The sequence below is a fragment of the Heterocephalus glaber genome, unplaced genomic scaffold (genome assembly GCF_053883595.1).
Source record: "Heterocephalus glaber isolate CG9 unplaced genomic scaffold, H.glaber_assembly_v1.0 deba00001733, whole genome shotgun sequence".
Classification (NCBI taxonomy): Eukaryota; Metazoa; Chordata; class Mammalia; order Rodentia; family Bathyergidae; genus Heterocephalus; species Heterocephalus glaber.
Genome location: NW_028258444.1, coordinates 1,049,988 through 1,071,160, shown reverse-complemented (window position 1 = coordinate 1,071,160; position 21,173 = coordinate 1,049,988). Strand labels below are relative to the sequence as shown.

The window sequence follows — 21,173 nt, the reverse complement described above, 5'->3', positions numbered from 1 at the left end:
TGTGAGAAACTGAAAGTGTAAATAAGGACTAAATGCATAATAGGTAATGTGAAATAGGAAGAAAAGGGGCAAAGGGGAAGGACGTGGGAGGGCTAGGGGAAAGGATAGAAGGGAATGGGATTAATATGAGAAAATGGAAAAATAGGAACAAAATCTTTGTAAATAGGGAGGACTGGAGGGGTTGAAGGGAGGGCTGGGCAAGGGTGAAAAATGAGAACCAAGAGAGACTATGTAAAGGTGCAAATTTCCAATGATGAATGTCATTATATTGTATACCTAAAATGTACCAATGATTAGAAGGAATAATTGATAATGTAAAATAGGAAGAAAAGGTCCAAAGAGGTAGGGGTAGTGGGAGGGGCAGGGGAAAGGAAAGAAAGGAAAGGAAAAATGATGAGAAATGGAAAAAATGGAAATAAAGTCTTTGTAAATAGGGAAGGGTGGAGGGCGTGAAGGGAGGGCTAGGAATGGGGAAAAAATAAGAACCAAGATGCATTATGTAAAGGTACAATTCCCAATGAGAAATGTAACTGTGTTGTATACCTACAATAAAAGAATTTAATTAAAAAAAAAAAAAAAAGGTCCATTGGGCCGGGGATTTAGCTCAATGGTTTTGCCACCTGTTGCGCAGGCGCAAGGACCCACATTTGATCCCCGGTATCAAAAAATAATGTGTGTGTGTGTGTGTGTGTATACATATGTGTATATATATGTGTGTGTATATATATATATATATGTATGTGTGTGTGTTTATATATACATACATATATATATATATATATATATATATATATATATATATATATATATCTCACTTTGAGGGCCGGGGATTTAGCTCAGTCGTGCCACAGCCTGCCTCACAAGCTCAAGGTCCTGAGTTCGATCTCCAGTACCAAAAAAACCAAATAAATAAAAATCATTTTGCCGGGGATTTATCTCAGTGGTTTTGCTGCCTGCTGCGCAAGTGCAAGGACCCAAGTTCAATTCCCAGTACCAAAAAAAAAACCAAAAAAACGGTCCATTGTATGTCTACAACTTAAGTTGGCTTATAAATAAGTGCCATTAGAGTTAATGATATGCTTCCCCCCAGGTTGTCAGCTGATCAAAATAATGTCAAAACTGGTTTCACAAATGCAATGCATACTGTTGTCGGTGTACAATAACTTGGCATCCTCACTGGTCAAGAATTGTTATGTTAATTGTTATAAAATTTGTTAAGATAATTAAATGGGACCCCCCTTAGGCTTGGAGAAACTGCTGGACAAAACTCCCCTTGGTGTAAAGAAGCAGCTGCTTGGAAACATTTATTCCAGTCTTTATTCACTAAATGGGATCCCAATAACTTCCTAATAACGAGACACTCCAATAAACATTGCTAAACATATTGTTGTAATATGTTTACATTGGTTTTCTGTGGGTAAAAAATAAGTGTCCTTATTAAAAGATGCTCTTGGTACAAAACTAAATTAAGAGACAAAGGTTTCCATATAGCTGTGACAATGACTTTTGCTAATTTCATGCAGTACTAAATGTATTCTTGCCTTCTGGGTATACAGGTCTTCTAAGAAGTAAAACAGGTTATTTACGGTGATCACTTCTTCTTTTAGACCTAGATATTTGCCTTTCTATTGTGCTCCAACTACTTGTGATGAGGTATATCTCAAGCCAGCATGAGACAGCCAGCTAAATGATGCAGACACATTCTCAGGTTTGTGACTGTCATTGTTATGTAATTGTGTTGTGACAGTTAAAGGTCCCTAAATACTATACAGTCCAGACAGTGTCAGTCTGATAAGAGATTAGTAATTAATAATCTTTAAAGTATATTTATAAACAAGTACATTCTGCTTAAATATCACTCTGGTAACAAAAATGGTTGAAAGATGACAAATCAGGCATAGTTTCTTTATGTCATTTAATATCTTATAATTAGATAAAGATAACTGACTCAGGGCTGGAGATGCAGCTCAGTGGTGCCATGCCTGCCTAGTAAGCACAAGGTCCTGAGTTTGATCCCCAGTACTGGAAAAAACTTTTTTTTTTTTTTTTTAGTACCGGGTATCAAACTTGGGTCCTTGCACTTGTGGGGCAGGGGGTGAACCATTGAGCTAAATCCCCAGCCCTGAAAAAACATTTTTTTAAAAAAGATAACTAACTAAAGAGCTATTCTATACTAGGACATTTAAATGTGTTTCAGACATACTGTCATCATGATTGTCATACTAAAATGTTATGTGGCCCTTGATCTATAAAACTTTGTGACTGTTATCTGTTAACATTTTGTAGGGATTCAACTTCTAAGACAACCATGATTGGTAAAGAAATAACAGCTCATCAGTCACACTATATATTTCAAGGTGCTTTATATCTAGGTAAGATTATAATATTAAACCTATTGCTCCCACTATAATACTGATGTCACCAATCTTCTCTTCTGGGTGTTCAACCACTGAGGTTTGAAGACTAAAACTAGAAAGATAACCGGGGTGAAGAGAGCCAATATTTTGGCTGTGGCCCTCTCAGATCTACAAGGACCCAAGACATGAGACCTTTCTACAGGATCCTACAACTCTGGTGAGTCACGCAACCTCCAAAACAAGGAGATTGTTAGACCCCAGACCACAGGAATCAACCAGTGTACATCATGCTAAAAGGAGGGTCACTAAAAGGGAAAATATCCCTATGCTTTCAAGGAACACCATGTTGTCTAGCACAGATCATGAACCATCTTGGCAGATGACACATCTGACAGAGAACAAACTGAAAGAGCTAAGAGGCTCTGACCATAGCCCTAGAAGTGATGCCTGAGGAGACTTAAATGACCTTGATATATAGCGAGAGGTTAATTTTGATTAACCTAGGTCTCACTTAACTTGGTCTTAAACACTCAGCGAGAAAGTATAACCAAAAGATGCATAAAAGTAGGGCCGGGGATTTAGCTCAGTGGTTCCGCCGCCTGCCTTGCAAGCGCAAGGACCCAAGCTCGATCCCCGGTACCAAAAAAAAAAAAAAAAAGATGTATAAGAGTAATACCATAGTAATAAAAGCCAGATATGGAAAGGGGCTCCAATCAATGACCCCTGCTGTCAGTTTCCAGCTGCACCTATAGCTGACCACTGTTATAGTTCAATGCGGCTAGAAAGCTACAGTGCAAGCTATAAAAGCTGAGCAAGTCTTTAAATTCCTTAGCTAAAATTGTCCTTCAACACCACCAAACTCTCTATCTTCTTACAGCTAAAACTAGAGGGACTTATGACAAGAAATATCATATCAGACTTATAGGAAACCTCAATCACTAGAGAAGTCTAAGAGTCACCTGGTTATAATTGCTATTGCAATCCCTTAAGAGCAGTGTCCGGATATTGCTTTCTCCAACCTGCTTTTCCTTTCTAGTGTTCACACTTTGATTATACATCCTTTAATTTCTTGGAAATTTTGTTCTTGCCTACAAGCTGCCAAACTCCAAATGGTCATGTGGATGGAACCAACAAATACAACAAATGTGGCAGACTTCTTTTACCAGGATCCACTACATCGACCTTATAAAGGGAGTTCATAACTGCTAAACTGCAACATGATTTCTATCCAAGGCCCACTAGGTTAGCTCTTTGGAGAAAGCCCCTGACTGTGATCTCCCTTATACTGACTCTTCTCAGCTCAAAGCAACTAGACAGAAACTACCCCCCTTCTCCCGCACAGTTAGAAATACCTCTTCAGAGAGGGGAATATCATACACAGCTAAGTTAGGTAGAAATATTACAGGTAGTCAGACAGGGCTAGTCCTTTGAGGGAGTCAGTGCAGAAGATGAAAACACATCAAAACTGGCTGGAGGTATAACTGAAGATTAAAGTCACAATGGCCAGATTTACATACTTTACTAGGGGATAAACGGAAGCCTGAGATTATTGGTACCACCCTTTTGATATTTCCCATATAAATAAATCATTAACTCATTAGGGGTAGCCCACTAAGACTAAGACTAATAAGACTAAGACTAGGACTATTTTAGGTTTCTAAAACTAGATAAGACTAAGACTATAGATTATCAACCAAGGTTAATGATGTCACCCATATGCCCTTGCTACTAATGGATCAATATTATCCAAGAGGCTATACTTGTAATCTTATTGGTTGATTATAGTTTTGACCCACATTGAACTCACCTTGTGATTTTGCTGTATAAAACTTTCTCAGAGAAGTGGGCTCATTGACAACCCATTCAGGATCCCTCTTGTCTTTCAGGAGCTATTCCTGTTCCCAAATAAATTTTCCTACTCTTAATAAATAAAACAAAAAAAACTTTGGCTTTGAGGATAAGGGACAGCTCAACCAACTCCAAGGCCAACCACCATCATTTCACCTTGTCAGGAGACAGCCATGGATAAAGTCTCTCCCAGCTTGCTATATGCACACACCAAACACAAGGCCTCCCAGCTCCTTTTAGAGCACAGGGCAGAGTAATAGGAGAGATCACAGACAACTTTGGAAATGCAGAACACCAATGAATCCAGAGTTGCAACAGTGGCCAGTGCCTCTGCTCATTAAAGAGAGGAGGAAGTGCAATTTGAGGTCACACAAACATCTACCTGTGAAATTATGTACTGCTGACTCCTATGACCAAATCTCTGTTCAGACAGTAAGGCTGGTCTGCATACAATTCAAATGCTTACAACTATTTGATGGATACTTACATTTTTTGGTTACTGTACATATTACGCACCCTTAAGCAATTCACTTTTCTACTCTGCTTGCTTCCTCTAAATGGAACCTGCCTAACACAGACCCTGAAACAAAATAAATTATTCCTTCTTTAAATTGTGTATGTCAGGTATTGTCCCAGTAATGACTAACACAAGCAGAACATAAAATTATACATTCACTTCTATTACAATATAACAGAAAAAAGATAGCCTGTAATTTAAAAAAAAAAATGTACTTTTAGGCACTGCACACCATGATCACAGGACATAATACAACAAACATAAGCACTGAGTCAGTCCCCAACCAAAAGAGAAAGAGACACACAATATACAGAGTTTCACTTCCAGATGGAGCCGTGAAACACTACTGAAGCACAGGGTTGGATCATGCAGCCCAACTGAGGATTCAGTTAAGAACCTTCCAGGGCCGGGGATTTAGCTCAGTGGTTCCACCACCTGCCTCACAAGTGTAAGGTCCTGAGTTCGATCCCCAGTACCCCCCCCCAAAAAAAAATTAGGTAATAAATGTCTTCCAACACTCTCGGGGCCGGGGATTTAGCTCAGTGGTTTCACTGCCTGTTGCACAAGCGCAAGAACCTGGGGAAAAGAACCTTTCAATACAGATGATGTCGGATCTGATTGAAAACATAAAAGTATCATAGCATCACACATGTTCAGCACACATGCACACAATGATACAGATAAAAACTTACAGGACCCATAACAAATTCAATCTTCAAAATATTAAAATTTCTTCATACAAAGACACCATAGCCAACACATGCCTGTAAACTGAGCTACTCAAAGACTGAGGCAGCAATGAACATCTGAAGCCAATCTAGGCAACTCAGGAGAACCTGACATATAAAAAGGGTTGGCTGGAGTACTACTCAGCCATAAAGAACGAAAAACTAGACTCGTTTATAGCTAAACGGATGCATATTGAGGCCATACTCTTAAGTGAAATAAATAGGACACACATGTGTAAATACCGAATAGTTTCTCTAGTGTGAGATACTGATAGTGTAAACAAGGGTTAAAATGATTAAAATGAATAATTGATAATTTGAAATAAGAAAAAAAGGCCCAAAGACAAAGTGCTGAAGGGAGGGGAAGGGGAAAGGAAAGGAGGGAAAGAAAAAACTATGAGAAAAGAAAAAAAATAAAAATGGAAATGATGTGTGTGTAAATAGGGAAAGGAGGAGGGGGTGAAGGGCTCACAGGTAATGGGATAAAATAAGAACCAAGATACATCATGTACAGGTACAAGCACCCAATGATAAATGTAAACGAACTGCATACCTAAAATGTACCAATAAAAGAACTTAGAAAAAACAAAAAGGGTTGGGATGTAGCTCACTGGTAGAGTGCCCCAGTTCTACCCCAGTTCAATCCCCAGTACCAGGAAGGAAAAAAAAAATTGACAAACCAGAAGGTTTTTTGTTGCGTTGCCTGCTTTTATATTTTTAATTGAAAAACTTTCTTTGAAACTGCCTTTATTACTAACTTAAAATCTGGAGAATCCCTTTTTCCTGCCCAAAGAGTTCATAAATATGGAAAATATACAAATTTTACCTTTGAAAAGGGCATGTTGAAAATGGTAAAAGATGATCTCCACAGGTATTTGTCCACCTCCTAAGAGAGAATGAAATCCTCAAGCCGCCCAAACACAAGGATCAGTAAGATCATTTCATGGTCTAGAATTTATAGTTTAATTCTTATGCTTACCAGGAAACAATAAGACCTCTTGAGGCCAAAATTTTAAAAATAAAAATGGCTGGGGATGTAGCTCAGCACTAAAGCACTTGCCTAGTATGTACTAGGACCTGGGTTCAACCCTGAGTACTGCAAAACCAAAAAAAAAAAAATACACTAACAAAAGCTCCCACCCACACTTCCACTCACTGACATTACCTAGGACCTCATATCTGATCCAAAAAGGAAAAAAAGGGATGAAAAACACTTGCAGTATCCCCTAATAGACAAGAGATCTATCTGTATGTGTTATGTGTGTGTATATAAACCTAAAATGAATATGAAAAAGCCAATTTTTAAAACTGGCAAAGACCATCTATTTACATAACCAAAAAACATGTAAAAAGAATAATCTTTCTTCTAATTAGGGAAAATCACGTCAGTGTTTTTTTTTGTCCATTAGCCTGGAGGAGAAAAAGATAATACTGTATCTCATCTTGACAAGAGTCTAGGGAACTGGCAAGCTCAAGCACTAGAGAAGGAAGTGGAAATTAGTTTGATAAACAATTTGTCAGGAGCTACTAAAACTTTGTATGTGCATACACTTTGCCCCACCTACCCAGGTGTTCTAAGATTTTGACTTATGGGACTAATTCACATGTACCTACTAAGATAACACATACACATATACCAGGATATTCTGCACAGCATTATTTATAGACATAAATAAACTTCCATGAATAAAGGACAGACTAAGTGAATCATGATACACCCACAGGCTGGGATGCCCTAAAGACATTATTAACAAGGCAGGGAGAGTTACATTTGTCAACTGTAAAAAAGCAGATACAGCACACTGTTGAGTGGATATACCAAGTCCCATAATAATTAGCATAACCTAATAATTTTACAGTGAAAATAAATACATATATGATACATATCCCACAAACACAATATTCAAATACTATGTACTTTCCCACTATCAACACACTTCAATTTATATACAGTAACTACATAATTTATACATTTTTACCTTTATGCTTACATCTACAGATGCATTTACTTTTTTCACTTTTTTCAAGTGATTTGCTGTTTTTCTAAGCACACAAATACATATTACTTGACTACTTTAAAAAAAAAAAAAAAGGAGGAAGTCCGGCATAGCGGCACACACCTGTAATCCGAGCACTCAGGAGGCTGGGGCAGAGGACTGCCTTGAGTTCGAGGCCAGCCTGAACCACACAGCAAGATCCTGTTTCAAAAAAATCCCAGGGCCGGGGGTTTAGCTCAGTGCTTCCAGTGCCTGCCTCAGAAGTGCAAGGTCCTGAGTTTGATCCCCAGTACCAAAAAAAAAAAAAAAATCCCAAAAGAACAACAACAAAAAAAAAGAAAGAAGGAGAGGGAGGGAGGGAATCCCTAGGGGTGAGGGTACTGGGATAGCAAGCTGTTGTGTCAACTTGAGTAAGAAATATCCAACTGGCTTGGCTCAGCACAGTTCTGGGTATGGCTGAATGGATTTACTGAAGTCAGATGACCCACTTTGGGTATGTGTGGAAACAACCAATAGGCTTGTACCCTGAATGGAATAAAGACGGAAATGAAGAAGGAAGGCTCTCTTCTGCTTCTTCAGAGGAGCTCATCTTCACTTTTGCCTTGGACGCTGTCTCCTGGCTTCCAGAGCAGACTCTTCCGCTTTCTACCACAAATCCTTTGGCTGCCTGATAGAGACTCAGATGGGACTCTTCGGTGAGCTCCAGGCCTTCAACTTCTGACTGGATCCTTCAGATCTCCAGCGTGCAGACAGCCCTTTTGCACTCTTCCACAACTGACTCTGCAGGCAGCCACTGTAAGCTACTTTGTAAATATATACATATATATCTCATATTGAATCTACTTCTCTAGCACTGACTGATACAAGTACCAAGGACTTGGGAAGAAAAACTCAACTCAGATCCAGTAAGGGCTGTGGAGCTAAGGATGGTATGCTGCATCCAAATGGACAGAGCAGGAGTCACAGGTGAGAAAAGGGCAGCACTGACTTTGAGTACCACTCACAACCACTGAATGTTCCTATGTTGCTTCATTTAAAACTCTTTTGTTTAAAAACAACAATTCTGATACCAAGCTCTAAACATGGTATCTCAATGATGCAAATAATGCATTAAAAAGATGGGTGTAGTGGCCTGTAAACCTAGAATTCAGGAGGCTGAGGCAGGAGAATCAAGAGTGCAAATCCTGGAGTGGCTGGACCTGGTGATGCACACCTGTAATCCCAGCACTTGGAAGGCTGAAGCAGGAAGATTGTCACAAGTCTGAGGCCAACCTGAGCTACACAGTGAGTTCAAGCCTACTCTGGACTACAAAGAGAGACCCTGTCTCAAAAAAAAAAAAAAGCCTGGAGAAAAAATGGCAGAATTGCAATCAGGAGCAAAATACAGCCTCTTCTAGGACTTGGAATCCAGACACCTAGAAAACTTAGTAAAGAGAATTTAAAAAGTAGATCTCCAGGAATGGGAAGGAGCTCACAGAAAAAGCTGGACACATGGCACACAACACAAGAGAAAAGAACAAAGTGATCCAGAAAGTTCACCCTAGTTCCCAGGGAGCTGGAAGCCCTGGGGAGAAAACAGACCAGGTCAACAGGTATGGCCACAAGAAAACCTCATAGTCACTGTAAACTGCAAAATCAGCATGAGCTTTTACCCAAAAAGTTAATTCCTTCCACATGGCAGACAAGAGTTGGAGAACAATTCCAGTGCAGCACCCACCATATTTGAGAGGGCTTAGACAGGAGCCATTTTGAGAAGAGACTAATTAAGCCTGAGCCACAGCTGTCCATGGCGGGGCACACCTGTAATCCCAGCACTCAGGAAACTGAAGCACTCAGCAAGAAGATTACTGTGAGTTCAAGGCCAGTGTGGGCCACAAAGCAAGACCCTGACAAAAAACAACAACAACAACAAAACTGAGCCTCAGACCAACTACAGAACAACTTCACTTCAGGGTTTTCAGTGTTACTACAGTGACTGGGTGGGAGATGGCCACAAGAGACTCAGAGAGGGTGCAGGCTAGACATAGATCCACTCTTTAAACTTAGGCTGGGAAGGACATAGGGCCCTGCCCTCTGTGATGAGAAGCCAGGTCCAGCATGCATCATTATCAAAGGCAGTTGGGTAGAGGACTGGCATTAACACATTCACGATAGGGCCATAATTTGTATGACTCACTGCCAGTCAGCTCTGATTTGAATTCCATCATCTTACGTTAAATAGCTAACCACCAGTGGTTCGAGCTGCCAGATGAGAGAGTCACACATGTACTACCAGTGCTTCAAGCCGGCAAAGTCTAGCGGTCAGCTAAACCCCTCCCCACTGCTTACATGCAGCAGAAACCAGTGATCTGTCTGCCTTCCCTGTCTATCAACATGATCAAGGACATGCACTGGCTTGGACAGTTGAAACAGTCTAGGGTGCATGGACAGAAGGGCCTCTGGAGCAGGAAGACCATCTCACAAACACAAGGGTGTGAATCTAGGCTGAGAAAACCATGCTAGCCAAACTCCCAGATGGCAGTCTGGGGGGGAAAAAAAAAAAATCATTCAAAAAATACAGAAAAAAATTTTTTAATCACTTCTCTCTTTTTTTTCCTTTTTTTTTTCCATGTCTGGAGTTTGAGGGTTTTTTCCTATTCTTTATAGTCTTACTTTTATTTAATTTTTTCTTTTTCTAATTTTTTCTTTTTTTGTTTGTTCTTTTCTGCTATTTTTATTTAATTCTATTAATTCACTTTTATTAATAGGAACTTTACCTCACTTTTCTCTCCTCCTCCTCATCTTCCATTGCTTAATTTTTCAAACTTTTACTTCTTTCATTCTCCCGTTCCCAACTCCCTCTATTTTTAGTAGTATACACAGTAAACTTTACTGGGCCGGGGATTTAGCTCAGTGGTTCCGCCACCTGCCTTGCAAGTACAAGGACCCAAGTTTGATCCCCGGTACCAAAAAAAAAAAAAAAAAAAGAATCACAATAAACTTTATTAATCTTTAGATAGTTAACCCTATTCCATTACTGAGTTTCTTTCTATTGTTAATGGAGGTACAGTTGTTGTATCTAATAGACACTTACCATACGTCCATACTTGGTTTGTGTGTTTATGCTATGATTATAGATCTCTTTTCTGTGGTTAAGAGAGATACATTATTGATTCTTCTGATATATCAATATCCAACTTGTGTTTGACACTACTATTACTGCTAATTTTGTTGCTACTGCCAGGGTGGAATAGTTATTGCTATTTATTTTCTCTGTATGCCAATATCTGGGTTAACTTTGTCTCATTAATAATACTATGGTCCATTCATGCAAAACTGAGTGCTGGGCCAATTACACTGCATCCTTCCCTCACAAATTAAGGGAGGCAGTTGGATCTTGGTACAGAGTCAAAGGCCTAGGCCTACAGTGAGCCACCCTCAGAGTGCAGCACTGAAAAGCAGACACTTACTAAAAAGGTCTCCATATTAGCAACAAAGTCTTCCACTATAATCAACCTGGAAATCTCAGTGCTCTCTCTCACACACACACTAATAATAATAATAATAATAATAATAATAATAGTAACATGACAAGGCAACAAAACTTCTCCAAAAACTCCAAACTCTACCAGAACTGATCCATGGGAAATTGATGGAGAAGAAATAAATAAACCACACCATGGAATTATATGAAATCATAAAAGAGTAGAGAAAAAAATGAATAAGGTGCTCAAAGATATAATCAGACAATGGACAAAACTAGAAGCAAGTTTACAGGAGATACTAACAGAAAGCTAGCTGAGGTAAACAGCATGACACAAAACATGAATGACCAGTTAAAAAAGAATTAAGAGTCCGAACAGAAAAAGTCCCAAACAGAAATCAAAGCGATTACAAATTCTAATGAAAGAATGAGCAGCAGAAGCGACCAATGTGAGAACCGAATATCAGAATTAGAACACAGGGATGTTCTCCAAGACCAATTAATTACTCAGAGGTAGCTTAAAAACAAGAGAATATGAAAAATTGCTAGGTGATGCAAAGGCTAAGATTAAATGGAATTTAGTGAAAAATCCGAAGATGGCAGAAATAGCATAGAAACAAGGTTTACAGAATAGCAGAAAACTTTTCAAATATGGGGGAAGAATTTAACATATAGATATATGGAGGCATATAGACCATCAAATAGCCACGATCAGAAAAGAACTTCTCCACAACACATCACAGCCAAAATCCCAGAAGTCCAACACAAGGTAAGAATCTTAAAAGCTGTTAGAAAAAAGCAACAAATCACTTATAATGGCAAACCCATAAGAACCACAACAGACTTCTCATCACAAACCTTAAAGGCCAGGAGAGCCTGAAATGAAATGTTCCAAGCCTTAGAAGAAAACAACTTCCAAAGAAGATTGATTGATCCCGGGCTGGGGATTTAGCTCAGTGGTGCCGTGCCTGCCTTACAAGAGTAAGGTCCTGAGTTTGATCTCTGGTATCAAAACAAACACACAAAAGACTGATTGATCCTGCAAAACTATCTTTCAAAAGTGATAGAGGAAATAAAGTTTTCCCATGACAAAGAACAACTTAAAAAATACACGACATAAAATGTTCTATGTTCCAGTAGAAATAAAGCCAGCAATCCCCACTAAGCCCAATGTAGGGAGACCTAAATGGGTATAACAGACCCTCTAGCACTGCTAAGACTTTGTTTGCCCAGCTGTGAGGCCCTAACTCTTGTTTCACATTTCAGGGCAGGGACCACAGTGGGGCTTAAGACAGCAGTGGACTGGAAGACACCTTTCGCACTTCACACTGATTCTTCTCCATTTCTGAATGGTGGCTCTGAGGTTCTACCACCTCGTCCTACCACATCTTCCTTCCTGCTCTGCTGTTGTTTTTCCTCTTTTTTTTATTTATTTGTTTTATTTTTGGTGTTTTGAGACAGATCTCACTCTGCAGCTCAGGCTGGTTTTGAACTCACTATGTGGCCCAAGCTGGCCTCGAGCTTGAAGCAATCCTGCCTCAGCCCCTCTGAGAGCTGGGCTTCCAGGCATGCACCACTGCATTCAGCCCCTGCTGTTTTCATAGTGGTTTCCTGGCTCCTTGCCCAACTTACCTTCCTACCACCACCCTCAAGTTTCTCTTTTTCCTTTATTCACGTCACTCATGTTGGGGAAATGGGAGGCTGCAGGACGAGCAGGGAGATGGTGCAGGCAGAAATACACTCAGCCCTCCATAGGTGAAGGCTCTGCATCGATGGACTCAACTAACCAGGGATTGAAGATAACAGGGGAAAAAATTCTTTTGTACTAAACTTGTAGACATTTTCTTGTCCTTATTCCCTGAACAGTACAGTGTAACAACTATTTATATGGCATTTACATGGCATTATGTATCACATTATCTAGAGATGAAAGTAAAAAGGAGATGGACAGATTATATGCAAATACTACATTTTATAAAAGGAACTTCCTATCCAAGGATTTTGATATTTGAGAGGCTCCTCAAACCAATTCCCCACAGATACGTGATACCAAGCAATGGCTGCAATTAACCACATTCAAGTTTTGGACCAATGATGACAAATCTTTGGAAAGGAAAAAGTAAAAGAGAGGGGAAAAAAGAGCCAGGTATGGTGGCACATGCCTCTAATCCCAGCTGTTTGGTGGGAGTCTGAGGCAAGAAGGTCCCAAGTTTAAGGCCAGCCTGAGAACTTAGTGAGAATGATTCAAAATAAAAAATAAATAAATAAATGCTGGGGATGTAAGTCACTACAAAGGCCTGAGTTCAATCCTTGGCATCACAAAAAGAAAAGCAGCAGCCAATCCTATATAGCCTATCAATAACTTTCTCATGTTTATCTGCTGATCATGCATTAGTGCCACAGGGATAGGACCTCAAAGGTACTGAAAACAAAAAGCCCTCAAACGTCAGTGTCCAGTGTGTCATTATGATCAGGATCAGATCCTAAAACACAGTGGGGGGGGGGGGGGGGGAACCAAACAAAAAAGGAAAATAAAAAAATAAGGAGCAGATGGGCCAGGGATTTAACTCAGTGGTTCTGGCGCCTGCCTCGCAAGCACAAGGTTCCAAGTTCGATCCCCGGTACCCAAAAAAAAAAAACCCTAAAAAATAAGGAGCAGTTTTCTAGATAAGGATGGCAGTTTTACATGAAGGCATAATACCTGAAAGAAACCACTCAGCTAAGTGACCAAGCTTGGCCTCTTCCTTGCAGGCTCACAGTTCTCCTCGTTCACTAGCTTTGCTGGCTGGAGGCCAGCAGCTCTCCCGCAAATGTCACCCCACCCAGCACACCCTTCCGTGGCTGCAGGAACGAATGCAGGAACCAGTGAATGAATGGGATGTAGACTCTGCTCGATCCCTTACCTCTTCTGGTTCATGGAGGCCACCTGCAGCCACTCATTGGTGCTGGGGTTGTAGGAGTGCGCAGCAGCGATCTCCTGGCTGCTGATCCTGTATCCGCCCACGATGAAGAGGTAATTGTCCAGGACGGCGGCCCCGTAGCCCCTGACGTTCACCAGGTCGGGGGGAAGGTTGCTGGCCAGGGGGAACCAGCGCTCCGTCGTCTCGTTGTATCTGAGCATGGACGGGGGCTCCCCTTGGTAGGGATGCGGCGCCAGCGGCCCCCCCAGGAAATCCCCCAGGGCCACTAGGACCGGTGTACCCGTCATGCGGGCCTCCCTCAGCCTCTGCTGCAGGCCGGGGTCCCCCGACGCCAGGAGGGGGAAGTGGGGCTGGTGCAGCACCTGGTGGAAGTGGGCGCCCATGAAGCGCAGACAGGCCTCCTGCAGGTCGGGCAGCCCGTGCACCTGCGCCAGGCGGTGCAGCTCCAGGCAGTTGCCGAGCCGCACCTGGTACAGCAGCAGCCGCAGCAGCGCCGTGACTTGCAGGAAGGAGGCGGCCTCCACCAGCCCAGACAACACGCCCGCCTCGTCCGCATCCTCCTCGCCCGGCACCGCACCCAGCAGCCCGTCCTCACGCGCACCGCCAGCGTCGATGAAGTCCAGCACCAGGCGCAAGCCGGGCGCGCTCAGGCCGCGTAGCTGCTGCACCTCGGGGCCGCCGGCCTCCGCGCCCCGCGCCTCGCGCATGCCGGAGCGGTACAGCGCGCGGAAGTAGTCGCTCTGCTCCAGCAGCTTCCTCTTGCTCACCGGGTAGCAGCGTCCCTCCAGGCGGATCTGTACCACCTCCTCTGCCTCCATGACCGAGCAAACGCGAGGGGGCGGGGAGCGGAAATCCCCGCTAGCCCTAAGCGGTAGACCAAGGCGCCGTGAAGCGACTCTTCCGGCTCCCTCCGCCGGACCGGGCGCAGCCGCACTTCCGGCCGCGACGCCGCCTCACTTCCGCTCCGGCCTGCAGACGCGCTGTGGCGAGGGAGACGAGTTAACGTGCTTTTTCCTTCCATGTGGCTTCACAAAAGTAAAGGATAAAGAAACCAGCATAGGGGGCCGGGGATTTAGCTCAGTGGTTTAGCCACCTGCTGCGCAAGAACAAGGACCCGAGTTCGATCCCCAGTACTAAAAAGAAAAAGAAACCAGCATAGGAGGAAACAGTTGTAGGGAAACTCTGGTCCAAGGAGGCAAAGGAACCGCAGACTGCAGGGTCTGCGAGCTCAGCGCGCAGGCGCCTAGCGCTCCAGGCGGGCGGGACGAGGCGCAGAGTCCCTGACTTCTCTGTGCTTTAAAAGGAAATCAGGGGATCTACTCAACTCGATAAAGTTAGAGCATGGGTTTTCAGATTTGAAACCACGTTTTCTAGTAGACATCGTTCCCTGTTTCAGCCGTCCAGTAATGCCATCTCTGGGGAGAGGTCTGGCCCTTTTGCTTACAGTCCCAGGGGTGGCACCTTCCTCCAGCCCCTGGCTCTGATCCACGCCCGGCGTCTAAAGAGTCCAAGGACCCACTGATTTCTTCCCATCTTTGCCTCCCTGAAAGCCAGAATTAGAAGACTTTTCTGCAGCAAATAAAAGTGGGAAGGACCTTGTGTTTCTCGTAAAATGTGAATTTACCCTGGAAGGGGGTGAAGAATATTTTTTATTACCTCTGAGTGTTATTAAATATAAATCACAGGAGGCCATTATTTGGATTCATGCCCTAGGCCCCAACATACTAGGCAAAAAGTCACAGTGGAGTCACTCGAGGTAAAGCTCCATGTCACCAAGCTGAAACTGAAGTGCTTATCTGACCTAAAAATCAGGATTAGAATAACAGCCAAATTTCCTGAACTGTTCAGTTTCTTCTTGTTTTGTTTGTTTTGGGTTTTTGAGACAGAGTCTTACTGTGGAGTTCAGTCTGGCCTTGAAAACTCAATCCTCCTGCTCAGCCTCCTGAGTGTTGAGATTACAGGTGTGGGGTACCACATCTATCTCCTTTCTGCTTTGTTGCAGCCCTCCTGTCTCTAAAATCACCTTCCATCCCTGATTATGGGAACACTTGCTCTATTTTATGGAATAAACTGTTGCCTCATTCTAGAATAGAAAATCAAACCAATTAAGCTATGTCATCTGTGTGTGTGTGTGTGTGTGTGTGTGTGTGTGTGTGTGTGTGTGTACATGTGGGACTGGAGACTGAACCCAGGACCTTCACACTGACCTGCATCCCTAGTTATTTTTTTATTTTTTTATTTTGAGACAGGGTCTTCCTCAGTGGCTAAATTGCCCAGTCTAGGCTTGGTCTTCCTGCCAGAACTCCCAGAGCTCTGGAATTATTGGTGTGTGCCACCATACCTGGTTCCAGGCAGGTTCATGACATAGTTGCAGAAAAACATTTCAGGACACATCAGTGATAAAGCATAGGCTGATTTATTAGGCAGAGTTTAAAAGTAGCAGCAGGGTTATGGTGAAACAGGCCTGTAATCCCAGCATTCTGTGGGGCTGAGGCAAGTTCAAGTCCCATCTAGGCAATTTAGCAAAAACTTGTCTTAAAAAAAACAGTGACTGGGATTGGGGTTGTAGTTCAGTGGAAAGGCCCTGGGTTGGGTTCAATCATCTGTACCACACAGAGAGAGAGGGAGAGAGAGAGAGAGAGCGCTTCAAATTGAGCTGAAAGGGGCACAGCTTTGAAGATCAGCCTGGCCCATTAACAAAGGAAGGGGCCTGGTTTATCATTATCTCAGTTCTAGTTTTGCAAGGTGACTCCAGAGAAGTCTTTATCTCTCTTTTTTTTTCTATTAAATTCTTTTATTGGTACATTGTAGGTATACAACACAATTACATTTCTCATTGGGAATTGTACCTTTGTGGGACTGCAAAACCTTGTAATCTTAGAATTCTTGTAGCCTCGACTGCAATTAAATGTGAAGTAATGATTAAGAAGCTTGTTAGTTCTGGGAAGCTAGATAAAATTTGTAACAGACATAGAGTTTTAAAGGTAAGTTACTCAACTCCTTGTTTGCCCGGAGAACAGACGTTCCCGGACCCACTAACTGTAGGACAATCCATCAATGTGTCTCTCGACCATCAGTACGTGACAGTCGTGACCATTAGTTTGTGTGTGTGTCTGCCGACCATCAGTACGTGACAGTCGACCACTAACCCTTGTTTCTTTTCTCATACATCTACATGTTAATCTCCCCCTCAACCCCCTATTAAAACAGCCCCGGATTCTGAGCCAGTTGCCTCTCTAAGCTACTTTGCTTTGGGAGTGCCGTCTGGCCAGACTAATAAAGGTCTGTTTTACTTTCCAAATTGTCCGGTGTGCTCCCTCCCGGGTGTTCTTCGCTACAGTCAGCTTCTCCTCGGAGCGTTTGGTAAGGCCCATGGTCTTACATTTTGGAGGCACCGCTGGGATCCCTGGGTGTACTTCACTGAAGTGAGCTCCTCGGAGTGTTTGATAAGGCCGACAGTCTTACACCTTTGGATAATGCATCTTGGTTCTTATTTTTTCCCCATTCCTAGCCCTCCCTTCACACCCTCCAATCTTCCCTATTTACAAAGACTTTATTTCCACTTTTTCCATTTCTCATCATTTTTCCTTTCCCTTCTTTCCTTTGGAGTGCCCCTCCCACTACCCCTAAACCTTTGGACCTTTTCTTCCTATTTTGCCTTATCGATTATTAATTCTAATCATTGGTACATTTTAGGTATACAATATAGTGACATTCATCTTTGGAAATTTGCACCATTACATAGTCTCTCTTGGTTATTTTTCACCCTTGCCCAGCCCTCCCTTCAACCCCTCTATTCCTCCCTATTTACAAAGATTTTGTTCCTATTTTTCCATTTTCTCATATTAAGCCCATTCCCTTCTATCCTTTCCTCTAGCCCTCCCACTTCCTTCCCGTTTACCCCTTTTCTTCCTATTTCACATTACCTATTATACATTTAGTCCTTATTTACACTTTCAGTTTCTCACACCAGAGAAACTATTCGGAATTTGTTCATGTGTGTCCTGTTTATTTCACTTAAGAGTATTGCCTCAATATGCATCCACTTAGCTCTAAATTTCTCTAAATTCTCATTTTTTATGGCAGAGTAGTACTCCATTTTATAAAAAAAACAACACATTTTCTTTATCCAGTCTCCAGTTGATGGGAATTTGGGCTGTTTCCAAGTTTTAGCTATTACAAACTGTGCTGCTATGAACATGGACGCACATATATCACTGTGGTATGATTCTTTTAATTCTTTGGGGAAGATCCCCAGCAGTGGAATAGCGGGGTCAAATGGGACTTCCAGTCCTAGTTCTTTGAGGTATCTCCATACTGATTTCCACAGTGGTTGCACCAGGCTACACTCCCACCAGCAGTGGAGCAGGGTTCCTCTTTCCCCCACAGCCCCACCAGCATTTGTTGTTGGCTGATTTCATGATAGCAGCCACTCTTTCTGGAGTGAAGTGGAATCTCAGCATTGTTTTCATTTGCATCTCTCAAATGACCGGTGATGTTGAACATTTCTTCATGTATTTATTTGCTATTTCTATTTCTTTGTCTGAGAAATGTCTGTTCATTTCAGATGCCCATTTTCGGATTAGGTCTTTAAATTTGGGAGGTCTGATCTTTTTAAATTCTTTATAGATTCGAGATAGTAGACCTTTGTCTGAGGAAGAGCAGGTGAAGATTTTTTCCCACATTGTGAGTTGTCTCTTCACACTGCTGGTGGCTTCTCTTGCTGTGCAGAAGCCTTTTAATAAGAAGAGATCCCACTTGTTGATTGTTTGTGCTAGTTCACGGAGGTTTTGTTCATAAAATCTTTTCCTACACCGATGTCTTCAAGGGTTCTACCTAACCTCTGTTCCAACTAGTTCAGAGTTTCTATTTTAATATTTAGATCTTTAATTCATTTTGATTTTAGTTTAGTGCATGGTGAGAGATATAGGTCTAGTTTTAATCCTTGGCAAGTTGAAGCCCAATTTTTCCAGCACCATTTATTAAAGAGGCTATCTTTCCTCCAGTGAGGGTGTTTGGCTGCTTTATCAAAGATGAGATGGCTGAGTGTGTCTGGTGTTGTTTCTGCATCTTCTAATCTGTTCCACTGGTCCTCAAGTCTGTTTCTTTGCCAGTACCATGCTGTTTTTATCACAGTAGCTTTGTAGTAGAGTTGCAGGTTGGGGATTATGATACCCCCTGTTACCTAGAATTGCTTTTGCTACTCTGGGTCTCTTCTTGCTCCAAATGAATTTTTGGATTGTTTTTTCAAGGTCCATGAAGTATGCTGCTGGGATCTCAATTGGAATTGCATTAATCTATATAGCAGTTTTGGAAATATGGCCATTTTCACTATATGAATCCTTCCTACCCAGGAGCAGGGAATGTCTGTCCATTTTCTGATATCATCTTCAATCTCTCTTTTCAGAGTGCCATAGTTTTCAGAGAAGAGGTCTTTGATTTCTTTCGTTAGGTTGATTCCGAGGTATTTCAGATTTTTGGGTGCTACTGTGAAAGGAATTATTTGCCCTATTTCTCTCTCAGTGAGTCTGTCATTCGTGTAGAGGAAAGCTATTGACTTATGTGTGTTGACCTTGTAACCACCTACTTGACTGAATTTGGTTATTAAGTCTAGAAGACTTTTGGTGGAGTTCTTGGGGTCTTCTATATAGGGTATCATGTCATCTGTAAATAATGACAATTTGACTTCATTACCTATCTTTATTCCTTTTATTTCTTTCTCTTGTCTAGTTGCCGTGGCTAATGTTTCCAGAACTATATTGAACAAGAGTGGTGATAGTGGACATCCTTGTCTTGTTCCTGATTTTAGTGTGAGGATTTCAGTTTTTGACCATTTAGTATGATATTGGCTGTTGGTTTTTCATAGATGGCTTCTATCAGTTTGAGGTAGAGACCATCTATTCCAATTTTTTGTAGGGTTTTTATCATAAATGCATGTTGGATTTTGTCAAATGCTTTTTCTGTGACTATGTAGATACTCATATGGTTTTTGTCCTTGGCTCTATTGATATAGTGTATTAGATTGATTAATTTGCATATGTTGAGCCATCCCTGCATCCCTGGGAAGAATCCCACTTGATCAGGGTGTATGATCTTCTTGATGATCTTCTGCATTCTGTTTGCCAGTCCATTATTAAGGATTTTTGCATCTATGTTCATTAGTGAGATTGGCCTTTCGGTTGGGTCTTTCTCTGCTTTGGGGATCAAGGTGATGCTTGCTTTCAAGAATGAATTTGGGAATATTGCTTCCCTTTCAATTTCATTGAAGAGTTTAAACAATAGTGGCAGCAGTTCCTCTCTAAATGTCTTGTAGAATTCAGCAGTGAAGCCATCAGGGCCCGGGCTTTTCTTAGTTGATAAGTTTTTAATTACATTTTCAATTTCATTGGTTGATATTGGGTTGTTCAGAGTTTGTAGGTCTTCTTCGTTCAACTTTGGTAATTCATATGTATCTAGGAATCTGTCCATTTCTTCTGTGTTGTCCATCTTATTGGCATATAGGTTCTGGAAGTAGGTATTGATGATCCTCTGGATTTCTGCTGGGTCTGTTGTAATTTCACCCATTTCATTCCTAATTGCATGGATTTGGGCCTTTTTTTTCCTTTTTCTGACAAGGTTGCCTAAGGGTTTATCAATTTTGTTTCTTTCGAAGAACCAACTCTTGGCTTCATTGATTTTTTTGTATCATTCTCTTAGTCTCCATTGCATTGATTTCTCCTCTGATCTTTATAATTTCCTCCCTTGCTCCCTTGTATGAGGTCTGAGGTTGTCCTGTTCTTCTTTTTCTAGAAGCTTGAGGTGCAGCATCAGCTTGTTTAATTGGGCTCATTATGTTTTCCTAAAATGCATATTCACTGCTATGAATTTCCCTCGTAAGACTGCTTTCATTGTGTCCCATAGATTCTGATATGTTGTATTGTCATTGTCATTTAATTGAAGGAACTGTCTGATTTCTTCTTTAATTTCCTCTGTGACCCATTGGTTATTCAGAAGTGTGTTGTTCAATTTCCACGTGTTTATGACATTTTTTGAGTTTCTTTTGCTATGGATCTCCAATTTCATTGCACTATGGTCTGATAATATACAGGGGATAACTTCAATTCCTTTGCACTTACTTAAACATGTTCTATGTGTGAGTATGTGGTCTATTTTGGAGAATGACCCATGTGCAGCTGAGAAGAATGTGTATTCTGATTTTGTGGGGTGGAAGACTCTGTAAACATCTGTTAAGTTCATTTGTTCAAGAGTTCGATTGAGTTCTAGTATTTCATTACTTATTTTTAGTCTAGTTGATCTATCTATTTGTGACAGTGGGGTGTTGAGATCACCCACTACAATTGTA

At 41.6% G+C, this 21,173-nt stretch overlaps 1 protein-coding gene across 2 annotated transcripts in view; it reads right to left on the bottom strand.

The window, feature by feature from the left end:
• Positions 1-15,051, bottom strand: part of Klhl42 (kelch like family member 42) — a 68,095-nt gene extending 53,044 nt beyond the window's left edge. Inside the window, exon 1 of one of the 2 annotated variants that reach the window (XM_004874679.4) lies at positions 13,814-15,051. In XM_004874679.4, the coding sequence (XP_004874736.1) occupies positions 13,814-14,649 (836 nt within the window). In that variant the 5' untranslated portion in view covers positions 14,650-15,051. The remainder of the gene's footprint in view (positions 1-13,813) is intronic. The other variant, XM_087200259.1, reaches the window with a different exon arrangement.
• Positions 15,052-21,173: the final 6,122 nt, after the last annotated feature.